At 43.7% G+C, this 19,681-nt stretch overlaps 1 protein-coding gene across 2 annotated transcripts; it reads right to left on the bottom strand.

The window, feature by feature from the left end:
* Positions 1 to 2,678: 2,678 nt before the first annotated feature.
* On the bottom strand, positions 2,679 to 18,886 carry KLF15 (Kruppel like factor 15). Of its 2 annotated transcripts, none has more exons than XM_038408115.2 (3): positions 18,557 to 18,886; positions 12,490 to 13,597; positions 2,679 to 4,712 (listed from the first exon to the last, which is right to left on the bottom strand). In XM_038408115.2, the coding sequence occupies exons 2-3, from the start codon at positions 13,530 to 13,532 to the stop codon at positions 4,544 to 4,546; spliced, it is 1,212 nt and encodes a 403-aa protein (XP_038264043.1). In that variant the 5' UTR covers positions 13,533 to 13,597; positions 18,557 to 18,886; the 3' UTR covers positions 2,679 to 4,543. The 2 variants fall into 2 exon arrangements, with proteins under 2 accessions (XP_038264043.1, XP_043375617.1); XM_043519682.1 differs by lacking the exon at positions 18,557 to 18,886 and adding an exon at positions 17,917 to 18,179.
* Between the last annotated feature and the right edge of the window lie 795 nt (positions 18,887 to 19,681).

Raw genomic sequence — 19,681 nt, 5'->3', positions numbered from 1 at the left:
CATTGTAATAATTATCAATACAACCTGACTTTATCTAGTGCCCTGTTCTGACCTTCTCTTATCTGATGTCCCGCCCTTAAGTTTTTTACTCTTTGTCTTCTGTAATCTAACGTGTGTTATCTACATGTGGTCTGCTCCAGTGGGTAGAGCAGAGGACTAAGTTTCATGACTTCTTATTTCTATTCCCAGCTCTACCTCAGCCTTGCTGTCTGATCTTGGGCAAGTCACTAAACCATTCTAAGTTTCCATTTAGTCAAAGGTAAACTAGATATATGTCAAACGTGTTAATGTCAACATCCATTTATTATTATGCCTATGCCACACCTGCATTTGACTTCATCAGACTTTATTTCTTACCTTCTATCATTTAATATATTTTTTCCACTGAACTCTGAAGAAATTAAGATGACAGCAACCAAAAATGGCCATTAAAATATTTTAGAGACACATACAAACCTTGGGATCATGATCATCATCTTATAGATTTATGGTAGGGTCAATATGTCATTTATTTATATTTCTAGACTGCAACTACAGATGGCTGAAGTCAATAGAAATTAAGCATGTGCACAAAGGTTACGTGTTTCAGTGTTTTGCTGAATAGAGATGCTTTATTGAATAAGGGACATAGTTAAGGTGTCTCCAGTTATGGTCCCAATCCACCTAAGAACGTAAGAATATGTTTAAATTCAAGCCTATAGGTAGTCCTATTATCATCAACTCAGGAATCCAAAGTAAAATACGTGCATAAGTGCGTTCTGGATCAGGGCCTATGTCCATAATAGGTGGATGTATGCAAGTAAGTCTATGTAAAATTCAAAAAGCTCATTTGGAATTTTCAAAAATTGTCCAATTTTCATGACAACCCCCTGAAACATTTATAAACTTTCACTCAACAATGGCACGACTTGCACCCCATAAATGGCCCTATTTTTGAGCAAAAATTTCAAAGTTTTCAAATTTCTTTTGGACAGATATCAGTTTGCCTAACAATCAGGCACATTTCTTAATGCATACACTTATTTTTTTTATTTTTTTTTTTAAATGTGGAAATGCCATTTCATGGAAAACAAAATATTCCAGGTTGCAACAGGACCCAGACTAGGGTTAAAAAAAATGTTCACTTTTGCTTTGTTCTAATAGTAGGTTATTTAATAACTCCAGTTCTGCTTTAAACACCTTCTACGCAGAGGCATAAGAATTTCTGCTTCCAGTTCATTTTAGAGTAGATTGTAAAGTTATATTCATATCAGAGCTATAAGGAAGATGGGGTTGAGATTGTTGTGTTTGTTAATGTAAAGTAACCGGTTTAATATATAACGTCTGTAAAGAGAGTGGATGGGAGGGGGGAATGTTTACTATTCAAAGCCTGCACACAACCAGCAGTCTAGGGCTTTTAGGACTATGATCTTGCCACATTTTATGAGTTAACAACACACAATGGTGACTGAAACCTGGTTTGACACATTCCTGAGCTATGTTGTTGGTCATGCCAGGATTCTGTAAGACCACCATCAAAGGTATAGAAAGACTTGGGTCATATGTCAGTATGTTTTGGTGGCGTAACCTGTGGGTCAGGCAAATAACATACACTGTCCCTAAATGCTTGTTAGCCTGGTATTGAACATTTCTAGGGATATGTTTCTGGACTATGTGGACCACTGGTCTGACCCAGTATAGCAGTTCCTGCATAGATGCAGACACAATGCTGACAGGAAATACATCATTGATTTCCTCCTCAAATGGTGAAAAGACAGACAGGCTCCAGGCACTACAGGTGTCCTCCTATGCAGAGTGTGAGAGCAGCATATTTTATGCCCCAATTCTGTGAAAGAGGAATAGAAAGCAGGACAGAATTTGTCCTCCTCCCCAGACCCACGGAGGGCTTTCAGATCTCATGTACCATTCTGTTGGATATAGGGCTTTCACAAGAAAATCAAACCAAAGTGAATTAGCAATTAAATCTGCGTTATGTCATGCAGGATCTTCCTACTGGCTGCTTAATTTCACAATCTAGCCCTATGACTATTATTACTACTAATAATGCCTGGCTCTTCTTTAGCACCTTTCATTTTAGCCTCTTATAAACATAATTAAACCCCTGCAATATTTCTGTGGTGTATCATTATGCCCATTTTATAGATGAGGAAACTGAGCATAGAGTAGTTCAGTACTTTGCCCTGGGTCACACAGCGAGCTATTGACAGAGCCATGGCTAGACCCCTGCAGCCCTGAGTCCTTGTTCTACACATTAACCACTAGACCCCCACTGCCTTCAGCCCTGTTAGCTTTTCATTCATTAACCACATTTGCACTGCAAACATGTTCCATGGCAGTCAGATACCAAAGAGGGCACCACAGTGACTGACAGGCATGGCATGAAAACTTAAATAGAATAGAAGGGGGAACAGAAACGTCTCAGGACCCCCAATAATTTCTGAGCTCTGGTCCCTGCTGAATATTGGTCCTATGCCTGTCACATGAAGCAGAGCAAACATCACTACAGTTAACTTTGGGCCTATCCAGATCAAAAAAGCTTCTGAAGTTCACTGTGGACCAACTCCAGCCTCACCCTTTCACCCCATACCTAAGAAGTTAAGTCCAGGTGAAACAAAACTCAAGAACTAATTTCTTCTCTCAAACATAATTGGGGGAAAAAATCATTTCAAAAGGGATTCAAAATTTCCATTTTCATTTTATTGTCAAAGTAAATATATTTTATGAAGAACAAAAGAAAATATACAGAATTGTAACTTATGTACACTGACATAGATATTTTTGTTTCCAATTTACACAAATTTTGATGTTATTAAAAGATATTTTATATAGATATGCATCTATGTACAGTTTTATTTACATACATTCATAGGATGTGAGATAAACCAGTCAACAAAAGATAGTTCATTTATATTAATTTCTAGAGGACAAAAGGAATGCATTCCTAAAATAAGGTAGTTTTAGCTCTACTGTTCTTACATACAGTATGTTCTCCACTTCTACCTACTAATGTGAGAATTGCAGTGTTTTATTATTTCCCATTTGGCTGACAAGAAGACAGACAGATGCCATCTGTGAGTGGAAAGGAAATGCAATATCCTTTATATAATCATCTCTGATTTTTGAATTCTATTGTATTCTAAAGAGTCCTACAATTGGCAGAGTTAAAAAGAAAAAACAAAAAAAGAAACACAAACATAATATCGTTGCGGCTACCATCTGATTATTGTTTAAAATTCCATTCTTAGCCACTTAGGTAGCTACCATATGTGTTTGTTTCTACTGTTCCCACCCATTCACTCGCCCCAGCTGTGTGGCGCTCTGACATGGCTGTTAATAATGAAATAATGCTTTGCACTTAAAGATCCCCATCAGCTAAGGATCTCAAAGTGCCTTTACAAACATTAATTACGCCTCACAATCTCTCCTGGATGGGATATAGTATTATTATCCTGATTGTACAGATGGGGGAACCAAGCTATGAAGAGATGCAGGGCCCAAGCCTGCAGGCATCTGCTGAAGTCAGGGGGAGTTAAAGATGCCCACCCAGCACCTTTCAGGATTGGTGCTTGCCCAGTGTCACACCGTGAGACAACAGCAGAGCCAGGGATAGAAACTAGGAGTCCTGACATCCAGGTCCCCCTGCTCTAACCACTAGACGATACTCCCGATAACGAAGAGGATAGTTTCAGCCAGAGCTAAGGTGTAATCACTGTTTCCTTAAATATGTGGGCATCTTCCCCACGCTCAACACATTGACCAGGTAAGATGGAAGGCATGCATGCAGTTTACACTGATCCATAATGAAAGGCCTTCATTCCAACCCATTGAATCTGGCCCAAGCGTTTGGGTTTTTTGTTTTAAAGACATTGTCAGATCCAGTTTCCAGGTGCATGAGATTTGCTGACCAAGTTATGAACAGCAAGGACCACTGAAGGATGGTGTGTTGGAGAAATCAGCGGCCTAAATTCCAATTCCACTACTCCCCACCTCCCAACCGTTCCTCCTCCTCCTTTTGCCTGCCCCCACAAATCCTTGGCTCAGGCGACTGAAAAACAAAGGAGCTGTTTTCATTTCAAAAGGAATTTACTGTTTCCAAACTGGACAAATAGACCAGCTTAATAAAAACTCACAATGAATGGCTCTGTACATGAGCAAAGCCCTCAGGAATGCCAGGACTATAATTAACTAGCAGCAAGTAGCCCATAAATTTGCCTTGTGCAGCAGAAAACAGCTAAAAATAAAACACTGTAATTTCCAAAAAGAAGCAGCAGCAAAGGGAAAGATAGAAGGAAAGGAAAATAAAATAAAATAATAATAATAATAATAATAATAATATTAATAAAAAACCCATCCCACCCTCCCGCAAAAGAACTTCATTCTCAAATCATGTTGGTAGGACACAAAACATTCAGAGGTGGTAGTGTGAAATAACAGCGCTGACCGTTCTGTGGAGACAAATAAATTATCATAAGAAATATAGTGAGCAAAGTGCTGTTGTCGGCTGTTCTGGGATGGACAGGTGGCAAGGGGTAGGTGGGACCAATCAGTTCACGGAGCGCACAGAGCGGTTGCTTCTAGGGAACCGGTGCACCTTGACGTGTTTGGATAAGTGGTCACTTCGAGCAAATTTCTTCTCGCAGACAGGACACTGGTAAGGTTTCACTCCAGAATGGGAGCGCCTGTGCCGGGAGAGCTCATCTGATCTGGAGAACCTGCAAGCAGAGGTTTAGAAGAGAAAACCCTCTTCAGATTTTTGCTGCTAATTCTTTTATGCCATTGCTACTTTTCCATGGCCCATGCTGCATGCATGGAACTTCATGGCAGCAGCGGGGATAGAACTTAAGTTCTCCTGCTGCAGAAGCCCAAATGCTTAAGCTAAAAGAGAATATGTCAGCAGTATAAGGCCCATGATATACAGTCAAGCAGTTCTCATTCTATCCAGCAGAGGGCAGCAGTAACACACTACACTTCATTGCATCATTCTTTGGTGCTCATGCAAATTAAAACTGATAGCACTGACAGGAGATAGGCCCTAAAGGGGTTACCAGTGTATAAGCTTTACCCTAACCCCTGACTACACATACACACAACCCGACTAATGCATCATCACTCCTGATCTGCAGCAAGCACTCCGTGCTATTCCAATCCCAAACCCCACAAAGCTCTGCCAATGCACATCAATTCTAACCCATAGCATCTTCCTTAAATTCCAGTTCTGGGCCTCTCTTGAGCATAGACCAACACCGATGCTCCAAAGCTAAGGCTTCTACCAGTCTCACCTTGGCATGCTCAGAATGATGGAGGAATGGCAATATCCTCAATCACAACGAGATTGTGAGACCGTGGCCAGATACTATGCGAGGGACTACCCAAGCAGAGTCAGCCATACTTACTCTGAAGCCACTCGGCTTATTGAATTGACCGAAGAAAAGAAGAAACTTTTCTCCCGAATGATTAAATAAAGGGCTATTAATGTCAATTCCTGCTCACGGTTATACTGGAGTAAATCCAGAATGACACTATTGACTACATTGCAGCTACTCTGGACCTACACTGATACAAATGGAGATAAGGATTTGGCCCTCAGTTACCAAAATTAGATTCCCCAATATTGTTTTATTTTTAGACACCTCCCATCTGCAACCTCCATGGAATAGTTGCCAAATAGCCATCGTGAATCACGGAGGCTCACTTTAAACTCAGATAAACCAGCTAATCCTTGGGACTGAGCGGCTGGGTTGGTGCTATTTCTAGCCTAGACCAGTGCTGGGACCCCAAGTGTTAACAATGTCATGCTAAGACAGTTCCCTCTGGATGCATGCAGAACTGCTGTCCAACAAAGGGTGATGCGTGTGAGTTGCCAGAACACTAACAGAGAGTGGCACAGAAAAAGAACGCTCAAGAAACCGTATCAGCTGTTTATATACAATAAATAGATGATGTCATGAATGTTTGCTGAATAAATAGGGGAAAGGACATGTGGGAAAATGTGCATTTGTGGAACAAAAACATCACAATATCACTTGTGTAAATATACTATTTTTCTGGAAGGGAAATAAAGAGCACCATTTCAGGTGGAAAGAGACTTTACAGCTCACACTCTAAATCCTTCATGTAAGAAAATACATATAAATTACAACTAGAGATGATCCCATGCTACCAGTTGATGGTCAGGATCCAAACTTTGCTAAAGTTTGGTGTGTTTGGATTTAGGATTTTTTTTTTATTCTAAGTTTTTATTTCACTGTCCACTACAGAGAGAGTGGATAGTTCAGATTTTGATAAAGATCCAAACTTTCCCAAAATTCTTGAGTGTCGTGATCCAGGGCTGAATTTGGGCCCATCTGCACCTGTGAACACTTCTCTCTCTAACGCTGCCCTTGCCAGCAGTGGGTACCCAGCCATGACCAGAGTCTTGAACATTGACATGACCATGAACTGTTTGTGAAACTCCTCCATTGGGCTGGCCCTGATGTAGTATCCTTAAAGGAATTATCTTTAAGAACCATGAGATCATAGGACTCTGAGAAACTTTTCAGAGCAACTCAACAGGAGAGAAAGGAAAGGGCAGCATATACTATACAAAACTTTGCAGACAGAGAGCTGCTAGGATCTCACCAAGATATCATAGTGGCAAGTTGACAGACATGGGATCAGACATGTTGGACAAGGAACTGATTTGTTTGCTAGAAAAGGTAAGTCACTTTCTCAGGTGAAAGAGAAATCTATCTCAGGAGAGAGGTCCTTGAGAGACAAACACAGAGCAATCCTCATGGCAGAGGCAGGAGCCGGAAGATGCAGGGCTGCCTCATCCAGGTCTCTGTGTTCTCAATATCATTATAAAACACAAGGAAAAGTGGGATGGAGGGACCTGAAACAAGCTCAGAGCAAGACAACTGCAATGGGTCTCTGGCAGTTGCACCAAGGGAGAGGGGAGGGAGTCATATGTCGGAGATGTGTGTGTTATGTGAGCCATGGAAGCTACTGTGAGTTAATATGATAAAAATACACTTAGCTTCATAACGAAGCCTTTAGCTGAAGAGGTAAGAATGTTGCAATGCTGTTACCCAGCATTCATGGAAAGATCACCTTACCGGGCCCCACAGAAATAAACCCCTCTCTCTCTCCCTGTGTTTACAAAAAAACCAACCCAAAAGTTAAGAACAGGAAAGCTGCTAGAATTCGATTGCCTGCGATATTCAGAGATCAGGCTAAATGATGATAAAGGTCCCGTCTCACCTTACAGTCTAAAAAATTGATGGAATTCCAAATTCAAGCAGGTAGCAAATGAAAAAGAGGCCCCACTTACGAATAAGCAGCCCAAATTTTATGATCCCAGCACCTATGAAATGACAGCTTCTCCCACATAAAGGCAGAGACTGTTTGGAAATCTCACACAAACACAAGGAGCCAAATTCACCCCTCTTGTAATTCCACTGCAACTGATGGAGATGGGCCAAGGATGAATGTAGCCCTGTAAGTGCAGAATGACACTGAGTTTGTTGCTTTCCTTCCACTCTACCTGCTGGCTTCAGTCAGGGAGCTGAATCACACTATATTTAGACAGACTATCAGTTTCTGCTCAAGGGAGACCTATCTTGTAAGGGAGTGATTGCATCCTGTTAGAATTCTCACTTCGGGAACAGGTGAAAGTATTTTCCACCTGAGGGATTTATTTCAAAGGCAAAGCTGCCAGAGACTTGGGAGGGTGCCTTTGGCCCTTCACAGTTTCCCTCTAAATTCAGAAATAAAGTAGCCCCCCAAAGAGAGAGGCGATTCAGAGAGCACAATTATTTCAGCTCCTGAGAGCTGGAGTGCACTTTCTGGGCATTGGAGCAGGAGTGGTGGGGGATGCAAGAATGTAAATAACAGAGGAGGGTACAAAGCAGAATATTGCTCCAACAAATAACAATCATAGGAGGACTAAAAATATCCAGTCGAGCTGAGTTATAGACTCATAGACTTTAAGGTCAGAAGGGACCATCATGATCATTTAGTCTGACCTCCTGCACATTCCAGTTCCAACAGTTAACTAGAAGTTTCATAATAAAGTAGCCCTTTCTGTTGCCTTTTAAATTTCACTGTGTGCCCTAGCTCTTTTTCGTCTTGTATTATAGGAAAGGGAGCATCCAACTAGCCCTTTCTGTACCCACTCCTATGACACAGGCAGGGGCAGTGCCCACAACGTGGCCCCAATCCCGAGAGCTACAATAAAGAACAATAATGGCACCATATAGTGACCCCAAGATCCAAACACAGGGGATCCTCAGGTACATCTCCTCCTTCCCATGCAGAAGAAAGGCTCAACCATTTCCATAGAACCTTTCCCCATCCTCAAGACCCTGCAGAAGCCTCTATGCCATTCTGGAGATGCCAGCTAGGGCAGAGGGTAGAGATTGGGCAAGTTTGAGGGAAGAGGGGCTGGAATATGGTAGAGGGATGGGGAAACAACACATTGTATGAGGGCAAGAGCAGAAGCACAGGGTCTCTATGTGGATGCCCCGGCCTCGCAGGTGTCCCTGGGGATCCAAGAAGCTTGGGCTCGAGCCCTGTGGACTTTTAAGTTAGAAGGAAAAGCCTCCTACCTAACAGGATGTTGTGAGGGATCTATCTTGGTGAGGGAATCCAGGGATCTCTCCCCCTCCCGCCCCACATCTCCTGCTTGAGTTACGGCACCTGGACTTTCCTTTTGTCCTGTAATGCATTGTGTGCTCAGGAAATACACAGCCTCACACAGTAAGCTTCCTTTAACACAGCCACATCTTTATACAGTGTAGAGGGGCTTCGGTGTAAATGAGAATCAGCCCCAAGAATCTTATTCACATTTTTGCGCTATTGTGGTGCCCTGAGCAGGCAACTCCAGCAACTTGCCTATACTATATCATTGCCAAGATCAACATCTCGAGAAGTTACAGCTAACTCAGATTCATCAGCATGGTTTACAAGCCGTTTAAACTGTTCCTTCGAAAGTGCAGTAGCTTGCATCTGTCTTCACCAAATTTCCTATATAAGATACTGAAGTTCAGGTGCGAGTTTCATGGTTTTGCCCTTCTCAGAAGCGGCAGGCATTAGCCACTGACCTAGATGAACATAAGGTGTAGCCTGGTCTGAAACAGATCAATGCTCTGACTGGTACAACAGGATACTGGTCTAAATGGGTCACTGGCAGTTTCTGTACTCTGCTGTTTGCATACTGCTTAAGACTGAAAAGAGCAGCTCTCACGTTCTGTGATGGAGGGGCAAAAGTTGATAGTGATCAGCATTCCGAAAGGAACTTGGGAATCCCATGCTGTATGCGGCTTGCAAAAGTTTAACCTTTCCCATCACTTTGCTTTGCTACACTTAAAGATGACATGACACGGTTGGTTGGGAGTTTGTTTTAGTTTATCTGTTCTGTCCATACAGGAAGAAGGAAAAGCTTTTACACAGACATCCCCCTTGTAGCTAAACACTATGACTTAAATTATACCAAGCAGCATTTTTCTAAATTGCTATTTTCCATGAACTCAGATTTTAAGTTCATTTTGCTGAAAAAGAAATACACCATACACAAGCAGAGAAGAAAGGAAAAGAACGTGGAAGAAAGCAGCAGCAGCATTTCAGTGCATAAATTCATTTGGGATGATATAAGACTGAGAACAGACTCCAGATGTACTTGACTTAGTCATGTGAGCTCACAGCTCTCCCTGAACTTCTGGAAAAGGTAAACATGCTTTACTGATGAAAGGGGACTGTGTAATTCAGTGCTCACTACTCTGGCTATGGTATGTCACTGCAGATCTGACTTTGATGTCTGAGAAGAACACATGGGAGTGCTGGAATCTCAAGCTTGTTCTAAGAGATTTGTGATAGAGGGAAACAGCCCCTTTGAAAGTCTGCCCCCTCCTTGGTCTATGTTAGCGATGGGCCCCAGCTGAAAAATTTCAAACCGGGATCAGAACTCATCCAAAGTTATGGGGCATTTGGATCCGGGGTTCTGGCTTATGCTCTCAGTTATCCTAAGTGCAAAGATGCAACCACAATGAGGGGTTTGGAAAAACATCCAACAGCCAGGAACAAGCCTTTTTTGTATGGAAGTTATTTAATCCCTAGCCTCTACTGGACTTCTGCCCATAAAGAGCTATGGATGTCTAAGCATTTGGCTCTTTAAATTACAGGTTCTAGATGTACTCACCATCTGGATCAGTACTTCTCTTTATATGCCTCTTGGCATTTTTGCTACGCAACATTCACACTAGACTTTAACCCTTGTGAGGTTGTGGACATACAGAGGCTAAATTCACCCTTGGTGTCACTTCATGGGAGGCACCCCAGGGAACATTGGTCTATATTGCTGCATATGCATTCCTAATCATTCACCTTTGACTGACATTCTGGAAAATACCAGTGTTCTCATAAGATACATCCACAGAAGATCATCCACAAAAGAACAATTCACAAACAGACGCCTGAGGTCCGATCTTGCACTGCTGAAATCAATGGGGAATCAGATAGAGACACAATCAGAACCCCGGCAAGTCACCTTCTGACCTCAAATATGCCTGGGTCAAGACCATTGTCACTAGTGGTTAGCTGAATATTGCAAATCAATTTCCAACAAACATTCATTCAGCTTTTTAAAGGAATTAAACTTTGGCCAAATTTCAACCCTTTATTTTGCTCCCCTTCTGTAAAAATTTGGACAATCCAGTTTCACCAGCATCATGGCTCATGGAAAGCAAGTGTTAAATTTGCACAGATACTAGCAAAAAACAAATCTTAAATATGCTCCTTGCAAGCATTGACTCTAAAAGCCAAATAGAAAGGACGATGCTGTGTCAATGAGGGCATGGGAAAATGCCATGTGATTTATGTGACCAATCACAACTAAGCAACACAGTCGAATTTCAGTTCATTTTGAATTGCAAGGCTGGAAGTAAACAAAGCTTGTGAAAAATTTCATTGGTAGCAAACAAATGAAGGAAAATTGCAATCTGCTCATGGAACCTCCATGAATGAGAAAAGGGAGGAAACTGATCACAGGAAGTATTAGCTACAAATGATCCACTCAACCCTAGTGGCACTGGGGAAAGCTCTGCGTATCAGTTTGAGGAAAAGGACAAGATTCAGACTTTTTCCTTTCAAACAAATTCATCCATCCCTAATGGTCCTATATCTCACATACCTGCATTTTTACTCATGTCTCTCCTGTTATCTCTTCAGTTCACAATGAGTGTGACTCATTTCCTAACCACACATTGCCTCACCAAAGCACTACAGGATGTTTTTCCTTTTGCCAAGTCTTTCAAATAATTTTGGTATAATTTAACAGGAGGGATTTGAGATGATGTTTGGTTTTCATCAAAGTGTATGAAGTTTCATTGCTTGTTTAAGAAACTGGCTGGGTTCCAGAGCGGATTGAAAATGGAGGAGAAGGGGTTTTCATGGGAAATTTCAACTTTTTAATCACAAAAGAAATATTTGTCAGTTTCCAGTTTTCCAACAAATAATCAAAAATTTTGAAAAAAGAAAAGGAGTACTTGTGGCACCTTAGAGACTAACAAATTTATTAGAGCATAAGCTTTCGTGAGCTGTAGCTCACGAAAGCTTATGCTCTAATAAATTTGTTAGTCTCTAAGGTGCCACAAGTACTCCTTTTCTTTTTGCGAATACAGACTAACACGGCTGCTACTCTGAAACCTGTCAAAAATTTTGAGGAAAGCTAACACATTTGGTGTAAATTTTTACTTATTCAAAAACTTAATTTTCCACTGAAGAAAAGTTTTGACAGAAAATTTTTAACCACCTCTTCTGATTGTTTTCACTGATTACTTTTGAAATGTACAACATTCGGGGCACATCTGGATGAGCATTATTATATATTTCTAAACCAGAACATAAAATAAACACAGATTAAATTGGAGTAGCATACCCTATGATGAGATAGCATTCCCAAGCTAGTATTTTATTCGGAAATTACAAAATTGCTTATGTTTTAAAATTTTATTAGGGTTTTATTAAGCATATATGTTGTTCATAGCCCTTCACTGATTGTATTTGACCTCCATGTCGTTGAATCTACAAATACATATAATCATGTAGTAGTAGAAATGAAGTGACTGTGCTCCAATGACCCAATTTGCTTTGTGTGTCCTAGTTTGCATCAATGGTACATTGGAGATGATATGCTGCAATGGGACCAATGAATATACAAAGCAATGTCTGCAAGAGCAAGTCTAATCTGGCCATTATGAAATGAAATACCAGTCACTGGGGTATTTTTTTAGACTTTTGTATAGTGAATGTCAACTGTAATGTTCTGCTATTCAACACACCAAAGTCCCTAACATTAAGAAAAGTGGTTTTAATTTTAAAACCAACCGAACAGGTTTCAGAGAACAGCAAAATTGTTTATAAATGAACTTGGTTCAAACCTGTTTGGCTGGCATATTATGTCAAGTGAATGATATGTTTATTGGCTACAGAGTACTACTGCATCACAGTACTGACCTCCATCCACAACCGGGCCACGTGCATGCAAAAGGTTTTTCTCCTGTGTGTCTCCTCAGGTGCGCTTTCAAATGGCTGCTTTTAGTGTACATCTTGGTACAGCCAGGGAAAGAACATTTGTGCATTTTAATGAGTTCTGCCGCAGGGTTCTTTTGAAATTTCTGGCCCACGATGATCCCCGTTTGACTCTGGATCATGCCTCCTGGCCCAATAGGCTTTGCAGCAATAGGGACTGGAGCTATGCGGACAAATTTAGAGGACAAGTTCAAATTGGATGACTGAACAATCTGCGGCACAAGTGCAAATGTCTGTCCTTGAATGTTGACTAGGAGCTGTGCAATTTTAATATTCTCTTGTGCTGGTCCTTGTGAAGTAGGGCTTGTATTTGACTCTTGTTTGATCTGTACAGGTTGAATTTGGAGCATGACAGGTATCCCTCCCTCCAGGGATAGTGCTCCATTTGAAACATCGCTACCTTCTGTTGAGCTACTTGATTGTTCACTTTTACTTTCTTTTAAATTAACGCTAGGTACCAGATGGTCTTTTTGCTGGACTGAAGCAACGGAAACTTGGCTGCAAGCTCTCAAGTCCTTGGTCTCACTTTTCGGCCCTTCCTTGAGATCCAACTCCATGTTTTCTTCCAGAAACTCCTCAATCTCCTCAAGTGTGGGCTGAAATGGTCCAGAATCTTCCATATCCACTGTGAACTCAGGCAATCTGAAATACTCCTCTTTCACTACTGGTTGAAGTCTCCTTTTGTCCCACCAAGAGGCAGGGGTGTTCCCCAAGGAAGCCTGGGACAGTAAATAGTCTAAAATGCTATCTTGACTTTCAGCGCTAGATGTGCTTCCATAGCTAGAGCTGAGAACCTGGGAATCGGGGCTGGAACAAGAGCAAAAGCTTGAAGAATCGCTGTCATCTTCTGACACCGGTGAGGGCAGCATCTGATATGACCTCCCACCGGCCATCATGTCCCCAAAGTATCCAACAGGGGATCTTGTGGATGAAAAATATTCATCAGCAGGAAGCAAGTGATCCACCATTCCTGGATAATCTGTTACGGATATCCCACCAGCATATACCACACAGTGAAAGCTCAAGCGAAAGCCTGAATATAGGGGACAAAAATATTGACAGTCAGAAGTCAGGTTTAATCATTCTTCTCCATGCACTAGACCTACAAATCTCTCTAGCTCAAATGAGAGTCAACCGCATGCAGTTTCACTGGGAACACATGTTGCTACATGCTTTCATATTGCTGTATCACCCCCAAAGGATTCTGAGTGCCTAGGCAGTTTCCAAGATTGCACCACATGTTTGCAAAAGAATTCTTTCAGAAATCATTTCACAACTATGTGTTCTGTAGATTTACAGTGCCTTCTCAGACTATTACTGGCAAGAGGAAATACATTTATAATCTTTTGTCTGACAATGAAACAGAAAGCCAAAGAAGGGAATGGGGGGGAAAAAAAGTGTTGAAATTTCTACCACCCAAAAAAGCAAATAAAAATAAAGTTTATAACTTGTGTCCATAAAAGAACACAATCCTTCCTTATCATAAAGCTTTCCATTGACTTTATTTTTAACTCTCAATTATTCAAATATAGGCTAATCAGCATAATGCAAGGACCAATCTGCTAGGAGCCAAAAATATTTATTGTGCTTCAGCATTTACTAGTAAGATTTTCCTTTCCAGATGTAATGAATCAGTTTACTAACGTCATCATCACCTGCATCGCCCTTAATAAGACTGGCACCATGCTGGGCTAATTACCATGTGCTGGCAGGCCAGCTGATTGTGCGAGTGTCACCTCATCATTCCACGCTGCCTGTCACTTGGATACACAGCCTTGAGATGATCTAAACATGGTGCCAACTTCTAAACTGGGAACTTGGAACAAAGCTCTTGCGTAGGATTTCAACTCATTGTGACTACAGCAAGTGACTGCATTTTGTTATATTCTGAACACACGCAATTTAGTCGGGCCAATGGGCCTGATCCTTCAACCTCTCACTCACTTGAGCATTCTGGTTGAAGTCAGTGGGACTACTCACTTGAATAAAGAACTACTGGCTCAGACGTTTATTTTGCAATCCTCAGGCAAAACTCCCTCTGAAGCCAATGCAATTCCTGCAGCCCTCAATTCAGGCACAGCAATCTTACTGGGAGTTTTGTCTGAGAAAACGCTGCTTAACAGCTGCACGATCTAACTCTTAAGGAGCTAAAATGAAGATGTGCAGACTTTGCTGAACACTGACCCTGGGTCCTCTGCTCTGCTCAAGGTGACTGACTGAAAACTGAGCTGCATATGTACAGAATAAAACACGCCTCCCTGTGGAAGGTATGTGGATTGCAGCGATAGATGTAATTTGATCTGTCAATAAGGGTGTATTTGAGAGAGAGAGACAGGCAATCAGAAGGCATGTGACCTAGCATGAAGGAAATGCCAGTCAAGCTTGTTGCACACTGTCATTTTCCACAGGCTCTGCTGCTGTGCTATAGACACTTTGCCATGAATAGTCAATAACGTCCAGTTTTGGGAAGGGTGGGAGATGTTTATTATTACTCCAGGGCACCTATGCTGCCTGATCTGCAATTTGCCTCTGTCTCTGTCTTCTAGGGGGAAATAAAAATAAAACTGTGCACTCAATCTATAGCTGATGCAGTGCACAACAACCTTCACATACTCCATCAGCATCAGTCTATTAATGTTCCACAGGAAGTAAAAGTAAAAACACACTTCTTAAAGCTACAGTTTCCTTATTTATGTTTATGTGTGGAGGAGGGTGGTGGTGGTTCCAAAGAAAAGGGAATTAAAAGCCAAGTTGTACATTTTCCTGGTTTGCATCCACTGTCATTCATCTACTCTTGCAAACTGATAATGAAATGCTCACCTGTGCTCAAAGTGGGGAAGTTCAAACAAAGGTTAGTGTCCATGTTCTGTGTCCTTAGCCTATAATCATTTCTAATAGTAAAAGTGATTGCCAGCATACCTGAAATATGCCTAGGGGACTACAGGTCAGATTTTGATCTCAGTGTAAATTCAATTACTCCAACAGAAGTCAGTGGAGCTGAGTTACTCCAGATGTACACCAGTGAACAGAGATCAGAATCTGGCTCTGTGAATCTTTTATTGCTTCCAAAAAGGGTTCGCTGATTAATGTCTTGCTTGCCTCAAAAGCAGAGATAACCACAGTTTAATGTGGGGCAGAGGGGAGGGCACATTCCCATATGGCAGATGGCTTCAAATCCTGCCTATTCCCATTTTGCTCCAGCTCTAACCTCTCACTGCTATTGCTGTGACCACAAAGATTTTGCACACAAGACATTTTTGCTGAAGAGAGATTGGAGAGTGTGTGTGTGTGTGTGTGTGTGTGTGTAAGAGAGAGAGAGAGAGAGAGAGAGAGAGTGAGTATCTGAGTGACAGCAAACTTAGCATAGAAAAAAAAATGTTGTAAAGATTTCTTAAATGTCCATTTCAATCTGGAAGCCATTCTTGCTCCCACTGAAATCAATGACAAAATGACCACACTACTGGCCAATTTAAAGAGCAAAAGACCCTCAGTACCGTGGCTAAAGATATGGCCCAAACCAGACATTTGCAAAGAAACAAGAACCAGTTAGGTTAATACAAAATAATGATTATATCATATATCTAATATTTATATACAGCATTTGCATCCATAAGCATTCCAAAACGATTTATAAAAGAGGCTTCACTTCTTATGCCACTGAAATGCAGCCACCTCTGGGGTGAAATGTAGCAGCTGATTAACAGCGCACAGGAGCACTATGGTCTCCAAGTTTCAAAAGAGTTCTCAGCTTTGCTTTCTTGCATGTTACACCAGAGTCACATTGTTGTTTAACAGTTGTCTGTTTAGTGACTGGCTAATAAAAGGATGGAAGACATATGCCCCTGTACAGCAATGTTTCAGAGTAACAATTACAAAAGTCAAGGCCTCAGAGGCTTGCTGAAAGATAGGCAAAAATTTAGCAGCCTGTTATTCCTGGTGATGTTTACAAGATCATAGGAAATACCATATCACACAACTGATAACACCAATAGCATATTTTGGCAATTGGTGCTTGCTCAGCAGCTGTGGATATGCTGACAACCATTTTCCAGGGAAATCGCTTTCCTCTGAGGATTAAAAATGCATGGAAGGGCCTGATCCTGCTCCAGCTGGTCCTTAAAGCTGACTATAAAGTGACTTTGAAACACTGTGGACCTTGAATTTCAAAGAAATCAGGAGCCACTTAACATATAAAGGCATTTTTAAAATAGAAAAATCCATTTTCTATTAGCTGCCTGGGAGCTGCATTACTGAAATTAGTTCTCCAAAGTAATTTTCCTGGTAAGGAGCCTCTTTACAGTACATTTTACAATACAGAGTAGTCATGCCAACGATTACCTTTGCAAGGTGCACTAAAGAGAGGATGCATTTGATACAGCATGATCTGGTGAGAGCTACTTTTAAAGGGGTGGTATTAGGGGGGACAGCCTGAGCATTATTAGGAAGTTCAGAAAAATGCTTTCCAGCTCATCTGGTTTCCTCATTCCACAGCTTGCAAACGCCCCAGAACCCTTTTTGGAGAAAGCAGGCTTTTAAAAGCTCTTCCACTTTCCCCTGCCCTCTTACAGAGGAAACACTTTATTCTACAGCAACCGTTGCAGCAGCGATGGTGAAACAATAATCCGCTGCCTCGGCCGCAAACACACGCTGATCACACATTCGTTCCAGGCATTTCTTTGCTCATTTCTCATTAGTGATCGGACCCCCGGCAACTGCTGCGTTGCACGGGGCAGAAAGACGGGACCGGGAATGCTGCATTTCAGAGCCCCTCGGCCTCGCCAGGCTGTGAGTCGGCCCAGGGATTTGGGGTTTCCTTTGCACTCATGGCTGAACAGCCCGGGCGTGTTCAGCCCACTTGGCGGGGCTGCACAGGGAGCGAAGGATCCCAGGGCATTGATGCTGCTTTCCCCCCCCCCCCCTTTCCTCGGCCCCAGAGCTCAGCTTGACCGAGAGTAACCCGGCCTCGCTGCTTCGCCTGTCAACACTACCATAACAGCCTGCGAGCCGAGCACACACAGCCTCCTCCTCCTCCTCCTCCTGCTCCTGCTCCTGCTCCCCACCAGCGCCTTCCCGAGCAGCCCCGGCCGGGCTGCACCCACAGGGGCACGCGTCTCCCGGCGCGCCCGGGGGGAGTTGGGCTTGAGCTTTGCAGCCCGATGCTCTCCTGCGGGGGGGAGGAGGGGGGCATGTCTCCCTTTTGCTCCTGTCCGGAGCTATAAACAACCGACCTCTGCAATCCACATCCATGCATCGCAAGGCCGGGTGCGGCCACCCCCGTGCAAAGAAAAGAGAGAGAGTGTGTGTGTGTGTGTGTTTGTGTGTGTGTGTGGGGGGGGGGGGTTAACCATCTACTCGTTATCCTTCTGCAAAGAGCTAATCCTCCCCCGCGTCCAGGGTGGGGGGGTGCCAAGGGGGGGGCTAAACTCTCTAATCCCGGGGCGCATTGCATCCGCAGAGAGCGGGCAGGCTCCTGGCTTGGAGAAAGGGGTGATTCCTGGCCCCGTCTCGCAAATGAAGTGGGTCTCAGCGCTGGGCAGAGGAAACTGTCCCTTCGCTGCCAGTCCGGCCGACATAGGGTTATAAACATCGCCCCAGCTCCTGCCCGACCAGCTCCCCCGCCCCCTGCAGAAAGAGGAGCCCGTCTAAATACAGCCAGCTTGTGGGGTCTTATCTTTCAGAGTCCATTGGGACTGGATGGCACGAAGGACCCCCCCACACACACTTACCCCCCCCTTTGCACGGCACTTCAACAAGTCCGGATCTCCTCCTTCCCCCTCCCCAACGCTGATCCCAGAGCTTCTCTCCAGCATGTTCCCATCCCCCCTCCCGGGGATTCCTCCCCCCCCCCAGCAATCCCGGAGATCTCCTTCCCTTGGCCCCAGCGGGCAGCGCTAACCCGGCCAGCCCCCTGCGGGACCCTACGCTACGGGACCCAGAGCTCTGCCCCGGGCCCCCCGCCCTGCGGGTGAGAAAGGCGGTCTTCACTCCTTACCTGAACTTTTCTGCACAGACACAACACACCCAAAAAACCACCACCAACGCCCCCAAATCAAAGGCAAGCAAGATCCCCGCGGGGGGCAGCAGCTCCTCGTGGCATTCAGAACCAGCGCGACACCCCCAGCAACCACCAAACCCCGCAGCGCTCCTGGGGGAGGGGTGGGGGGGTGGGGGGGGGGGCTGGCCGCTTGCTGAACGCTGTCCTTGAAAACTGCCTAGAGGCAGGGTCCCGATTTGCAACGGCAGTGGCCGGGCCGGGCTGCTGATGTGTCCTTTAGCTCCGCTAGTGTAGTACTATATCCCCGTCACATGACCGCCAGGGAGGTTAGCCCAGTGAAGGCAGAGGAAGGCTTGAAAGAGGCTCGACCAAAGCCGCTCACGCCATTGGCCAAAGCAGAAGCAAAGGGGCTGGCCGGAGGGTTTTGTCGTCAATGGAAGCATCGGGCCCCCCCCCCCCCCCCCCCGATCCTCTCCCTGCCTCTGCCTCTGCCTTCCCCTCCGCCTCCTCTCCCACTGCTGCCTGCCCCCTCCTGGTCTGTATCCCCGCCAAGCAAGCTGAGGCAGGAATGTTTGGCTGCTTCCCTGCTTACTCGAGCTCTGAGCCATGACAGTGAAGATCATGTGAATGAGAGGTAGAAATACCTTGGGGCTATTTTGAGCACTGCAAAACCTGGAAGAAACCACATGGAGATTTTTTTTCTCTAACAGGGCCAGGTTTGGGTCGGTGGGGGCGGGTAGGAGGAGGGTTTGAGTGCAGATTGTAGGCTGCAAAGCTGGAAATGTTCAAGACGCATGCCAGTCTTATGAATGGTTTCAGAGTAGCAGCCGTGTTAGTCTGTATTTGCAAAAAGAAAAGGAGGACTTGTGGCACCTGAGAGACTAACAAATTTATTAGTGCATAAGCTTTCGTGAGCTACAGTTTTATGAATGGTTTCAGAGTAGCAGCCGTGTCAGTCTGTATTCGCAAAAAGAAAAGAAGGACTTGTGGCACCTGAGAGACTAACAAATTTATTAGTGCATAAGCTTTCGTGAGCTACAGTTTTATGAATGGTTTCAGAGTAGCAGCCGTGTCAGTCTGTATTCGCAAAAAGAAAAGAAGGACTTGTGGCACCTGAGAGAC

This window comes from Dermochelys coriacea, chromosome 7 (assembly GCF_009764565.3).
Source record: "Dermochelys coriacea isolate rDerCor1 chromosome 7, rDerCor1.pri.v4, whole genome shotgun sequence".
NCBI lineage: Eukaryota > Metazoa > Chordata > Testudines > Dermochelyidae > Dermochelys > Dermochelys coriacea.
The sequence above is the reverse complement of the archived record's forward strand: the minus strand, read 5'-3'. Positions and strand labels throughout refer to the sequence as shown.